General features: G+C 38.8%; 1 protein-coding gene across 1 annotated transcript in view; it reads left to right on the plus strand.

Annotated features, from left to right (window-relative positions):
- The window catches only part of ANO5 (anoctamin 5), a 103,711-nt gene that overhangs the window by 84,432 nt on the left and 12,637 nt on the right, over window positions 1-6,642 (plus strand). The window contains 1 exon segment of the mRNA XM_017858470.1: window positions 794-924. Within this exon segment, the coding sequence (XP_017713959.1) occupies window positions 794-924 (131 nt within the window).

Genomic DNA, 6,642 nt, shown 5'->3' on the forward strand with positions numbered 1-6,642 from the left:
AAGGAAGGAAGGAAGGAAGGAAGGAAGGAAGGAAGGAAGGAAAGAAGGAAGGAAGGAAGGAAGGAAAGAAGGAAGGAAAAGTTTGCCCTAGAATTTTAGTAGATATTTCTGATAAGATTGAAATAATTTTTTTTCTGTTTCTACTTTTCTTTCCTAAGTAGGTTTTAATAGGTCCTTAAAATACATCAAATGCTTTTTTCTGCATCAATTGAGATGATTTTATGTTTTTCACCTCAAACCAGTCAATATATTTATTGATTTGTTAATTTAATTTTCTTTTTTAAAAGTCTCTTTTTTAAAAGAGTAATACATTCTCATGATATATCATCTTTTTATATAGCATGGAATATAGTTGGTTAAAATTTTGTTTAATGTTATTGCATTTATTTTCACATTATTTAAGTCATTTCCTATTATAATCAATTTCATATTTGTTTGAATTTTCTTCTGAGCATCATGACAGCATCAGGATTAGTAAGTGGTTTTTAGTGGAAACCCTCTCCTCCACTTATTCCTTAGCCAAGCTGTCTCTGAGTAAATATATTTCTCTGAACAGAGTAAAGATTGTCTTATTTTCTCGATCACCCTAATAAAGAACTCTTGACTTCGGCATGTATCATGAAAAGAACACTAGATTTTGATTTGCGCTTTGGCTGGAGTCATTTCCCTTTGCTCTGTGATCTTAAGTTTTTCAGTCTCTAATTTCTGCTAGTTTCCAGATCTAACACTCTGATTCTCTGATCGTTTTCTTGTTAGTTATATTTCATATATTAACTTTTATCATTTCCAACAGCTTGGCTTTGAATTGGTGGAGACGCCGAAAAGCTCGGACAAACTCTGAGAAGCTGTATAGTCGATGGGAGCAGGATCATGACCTTGAAAGTTTTGGACCCCTTGGGCTTTTCTATGAGTACTTAGAAACAGGTAATTTGTAACCACTGTTCTGAAACATAGAGTCGGCAAGAATGAGTGGTTTTTTAGCTCCTGATATTTCTTTCTGCCTTGCACGTGGTAGGTGTTCAATAAATCACTGGCTGATTGGCAAAAACGATAAGTGGAGGGATATAAAGAAAACTTGTTCCCTATTTCCCTGTTCCATCAAACAGACTGCAGAATAAAGTTTAGTTTCAAAACACCAATCTCAGAGACATAATTCCTGTTAATTGAATGTTAATATTGTTGAACCAAATCAAGTAAGAGTCATTTTTTAACACCCATCTCAAATTCGCTTTGATGGCTATTTCTCCATTTGTTTGCCTCAGTGACAGCTCAAAGACAAAATAAGTTGCTTGGAAAAATTTCCAGACTTTGACTTGCAATTAGTGTATGTCCTTTCTGTGAGGCTAAAAGTAAGGCTAAAAGTGATTATGTAAGGGAAATACAAGCTGAACACAAGAAACATCCAAAACATTGCAAGGTTTGAATAGAGAAGAGACTCTTGAGGAGCAACTTTCAGAGAGATTTTTCTGGGAACTGCTTATATGGTCTGCTCAGAGTGTTTTATCTCAAGCAACTTTCTCTGTTTCTCTCATAGAATTAAGGAAACTTTGTTTGTTTGTTTGTTTGTTTGTTTGTTTGTTTGTTTGTTTGTTTGAGACAGAGTCTTGCTCTGTCACCCAGGCTGGAGTGCAGCAGCCCGATCTCGGCTCACTGCAGCCTATGCCTCCTGGGTTCAAGCGATTCTCCTGCTTCAGGAGATGGTCTCAATCTCCTGACTTCATGATTCGCCCACCTTGGCCTACCAAAATGCTGGGATTACAGATGTAAGCCCCAGTGCCCTGCCAAGAAAATAATTTTCTTACCTTTCAAGGCCCGTAAAACCATGGTAGAATACATGAGATGATCCAAAATTCTTCATGCTTCTCCAGTGCAATATATTTATGTGACACATGGATTGAAATATAAATTTAGGACAAATAGAATCTATTTTATACAACTCTTTGTAAACTCAGATAATCTTTGCTTTATAAGGTGATAAGGCTATAATTTTTAATTAATTGTGTAAGTTTCAAATGAGTTTGCACATATCTGCATCAGAGATTATTACTGAAATTAAAAAGTTGAAACAAAGGTTTCTTAAGATTGTTTACCACTTATTAAGACATAATTAATTTATTCTGAAAACTTTATATATTATCTCTGATTTTGAAACAATTTTGCAGAGTATTCATTGTTCTACACATTTTATTGTTGTGGATTCTGAAATTTACATAGTTTAATAAGTTTTTTATGGACCACAAAGATTTTAGGTAAAGATATTAGATGTGAACCTAGAAAGTTCATGTTGCTTCTACATAATACTTCGTCTTCATTTTCTATCTCATAGGTTAGGTAGAGAAAGCAGGAAAAAAAGGAAGTGAATATGTACTTTTTTCACTTGGTAACAAGACCGATTCAGTCAGATGAGAGAAGCTAAATTCCAGAAACATTTAAAAAGTATTTAAAAGTGGAGGAATAATGAAATTTTTTTTTTTATTTTCTCCTTTAATGGAAAGCCATTTCCATTAAATGGCTTTTTATTTTTTTTCTTCAATCATTTGGGAAGCTTGGGCTGTTAGTTGTATGGGTTCTTTTACCCCAAACATTGTTGTAAGCAAAAGAATAAAAGTGTGGGGATAAGCCAACTTACACAGGTGTGGTCGTCTGTTGAGTCTTAATGAGGACAGAGAATAAAACTTATTTAGAAAGATGTCATGATAGTAAGGAGAATCAAGACCTTAACAAATTTCTTATTCTAGAAAATGTATATTTCCTTTTCCAGCACACACACACACACACACACACACCCAGCTGGCTGCTGGGAATATACAAATGAATCAGTCATTATGCCTGATCTCAAAAAGTAGATTGAATCTAAGATGGCAGAATAGGAACAGCTCCAGGCTACAGCTACCAGCATGAGCGAAGCAGAAGACAGGTGATTTCTGCATTTCCAACTGAGGTACAGGGTTCATCTCACTGGGGCATGTCAGACAGTGTGTGCAGGACAATGGGAGCAGCCCACCGAGCGAGAGCTGAAGCAGGGCGAGACATCACCTCACTTGGGAAGTGCAAGGGGTAAGGGAATTCTCTTTCCTAGCCAAGGGAAACCGTGACACACAACACCTGGAAAATTGGGTCACTCCCACTCTAATACTGTGCTTTTCCAAGGGTCTTAGCAAACGGCACACTAGGAGATTATAACCTGTGCCTGGCTCAGAGAGTCCCATGCCCACTGAGCCTCCCTCATTGCTAGCACAGCAGTCTGAGATCTAATTGCAAGGTGGCAGCGAGGCTAGGGGAGGGGTGCCTGCCATTGCTGAGGCTTGAGTAGGTAAACAAAGTGGCCAGGAAGCTCGAACTGGGTGTAGCCTACCACAGCTCAAGGAGGCCTACCTGCCACTGTATACTCCACCTCTGGGGACAAGGCATAGCCAAACAAAAGGCAGCAGAAACCTCTGCAGATTTAAATGACCCTGTCTGACAGCTTTGAAGAGAGTAGTGGTTCTCCCAGCATGGAGTTTGAGATCTGAGAACAGACAGACTGCCTCCTCAGTTGGGTCCCTGACCCCTGAGTAGTCTAACTTGGAGGCATCCCCGAGTAGGGGCAGACCTCACATGGCTGGGCGCCCCTCTGAGACGAAGCTTCCAGAGGAACGGTCAGGAAGCAACATTTGCTGTTCAGCAATATTCACTCTTCTGCAACCTTCACTACTGATACCCAGGCAAACAAGGTCTGGAATGGACCTCCAGCAAACTCCAACAGATCTTCAGCTGAGGGTACTGACTGTTAGAAGGAAAATTAACAAACAGAAAGGACATCCATACCAAAACCCCATCTGTATGTCACGATCATCAAAGACCAAAGGTAGATAAAACCACAAAGATGGGAAAAAAACAGCAGAAAAGCTGAAAATACTAAAAATCAGAATGCCCCCCCGCCCCACCTCCAAAGGAACGCAGCTGCTCGCCAGCAATGAAACAAAGCTGGTTGGAGAATGACTTTGGCAAGTTGAGAGAAGAAGGCTTCAGACGATCAAACTTCTCCCAGCTAAAGGAGGAAGTTCAAACCCATCACAAAGAAGCTAAAAACTTTGAAAAAAGAAGCTAAAAACTTTGAAAAAAGATTAGATGAATGGCTAACTAGAATAACCAACGTAGAAAAGTCCTTAAATGATATGATGGAGCTGAAAACCATGGCATGAGAACTATGTGATGAATGCACAAGCTTCAGTAACCAATTGGATCAATGGGAAGAAAGGGTATCAGTGATGGAAGATCAAATGAATGAAATGAAGTGAGAAGAGAAGTTTAGAGAAAAAAGAGTAATGAACAAAGCCTCCAAGAAATATGGGACTATGTGAAAAGGCCAAATCTACATCTGATTGGTGTACCTGAAAGTGATGGGGAGAATGGAACCAAGTTGGAAAACACTCCGCAGGGTACTATCCAGGAGAACTTCCCCAACCTAGCAAGGCAGGCCAACATTCAAATTCAGGAAATATAAAGAATGCCACAAAGGTGCTCCTCGAGATGAGCAACTCCAAAACACATAATTGTCAGATTCACCAAAGTTGAAATGAAGGAAAAAATGTTAAGGGCAGCCGGAGAGAAAGATCAGGTTACCCACAAAGGGAAACCCATCAGACTAACAGTGCATCTCTCAGCAGAAACTCTACAAGCCAGAAGAGAGTGGGGGCCAATATTCAACGTTCTTAAAGAAAAGAATTTTCAACCCAGAATTTCATATCCAGCCAAACTGTTTCATAAGTGAATAAATAAAATCCTTTACAGACAAGCAAATGCTGAGAGGCCTGCCCTACAAGACCTCCTGAAGGAAGCACTAAGCATGGAAGGGAACAACTGGTACCAGCCACTGCAAAAACATGCCAAATTGTAAAGACCATCGATGCTAGGAAGAAACTGCATCAACTAACAAGCAAAATAACCAGCTAACATCATAATGACAAGATCAAATTCAACAATATTAACCTTAAATGTAAATGGGCTAAATGCTCCAATTAAAAGACACAGACAGGTAAATTGGATAAAGAGTAAAGACCCATCAGTGCGCTGTATTCAGGAGAACCATCTCACATGCAGAGACACACATATGCTCAAAATAAAGGGATGGAGGAAGATCTACCAAGCAAATGGAAAACAAAAGAAAAGGCAGAGGTTGCAATCCTAGTCTCTGATAAAACAGACTTTAAACCAACAAAGATCAAAAGAGACAAAGAAAGCCATTATATAATGATAAAGGGATCAATTCAACAAGAAGAGCTAACTATCCTAAATATATATGCACCCAATATAGGAGCACCCAGATTCATAAAGCAAGTCCTTAGAGATTTAGAAAGAAACTTAGACTCCCACACATTAATATTGGGAGACTTTAACACCCCACTGTCAACATTAGACGGAGCAACAAGACAGAAAGTTAACAAGGATATCCAGGAATTGAACTCAACTCTGCACCAAGTGGACCTAATAGACGTCTACAGAACTCTCCTCCCCAAATCAACAGAATATACATTCTTCTCAGCACCACGTCGCACTTATTCCAAAATTGACCACATGGTTGGAAGTAAAGCAATCCTCAGCAAATGTAAAAGAACAGAAATTATAACAAACTGTTTCTCAGAACACGGTGCAATCAAACTAGAACTCAGGATTAAGAAACTCACTCAAACCACTCAACTACATGGAAACTGAATAACCTGCTCCTGAATGACTACTGAGTACATAACGAAATGAAGGCAGATAAAGATGTTCTTTGAAACCAATGAGAGCAAAGATACAACATACCAGAATCTCTGGGACATCTTTAAAGCAGTGTGTAGAGGGAAAATTATAGCACTAAATACACACAAGAGAAGTCAGGAAAGATCTAAAATTGACGCCCTAACATCACAGTGAAAAAAACTAGAGAAGCAAGAGAAAACACATTCAAAAGCTAGCAGAAGGCAAGAAATAACTAAAATCAGAGCAGAATTGAAGGAGATCAAGACACAAAAAACTCTCCAAAAAATCAATGAATCCAGGAGCTGGTTGTTTGAAAAGATCAACAAAATTGATAGACCACTAGCAAGACTAATAAAGAAGAAATGAGAGAAGAATCAAATAGACACAATAAAAAAATGATAATGGGGATATCACCACCGATCCCACAGAAATACACACTACCATCAGAGAATACTGTAAACACCTCTACACAAATAAACTAGAAAACCTAGGAGAAATGGATAAATTCCTGGACACATACACTCTGCAAAGACTAAACCATGAAGAAGTTGAATCCCTGAATAGACCAATAACCGGCTCTGAAATTGAGGCAATAATTAATAGCCTACCAGCCAAAAAATGTCCAGGACCAGACGGATTCACAACCAAATTCTACCAGAGGTACAAGGAGGAGCTGGTACCATTCCTTCTGAAACTATTCCAATCAATAGAAAAAGAGGGAATCCTCCCTAACTCATTTTAGGAGGCCAACATCATCCTGATACCAAAGCCTGGCAGAGGCATAACAAAAAAAGAGAATTTTAGACCAGTATCCCTGATGAACAGTGATGCAAAAATCCTCAATAAAATACTGGCAAACCGAATCCAGCAGCACATCAAAAAGCTTATCCACCATGATCAAGTGGGCTTCATCCCTGG

The sequence above is a fragment of the Rhinopithecus bieti genome, unplaced genomic scaffold, assembly GCF_001698545.2.
Source record: "Rhinopithecus bieti isolate Rb0 unplaced genomic scaffold, ASM169854v2 scaffold_2350, whole genome shotgun sequence".
Lineage (NCBI taxonomy): Eukaryota > Metazoa > Chordata > Mammalia > Primates > Cercopithecidae > Rhinopithecus > Rhinopithecus bieti.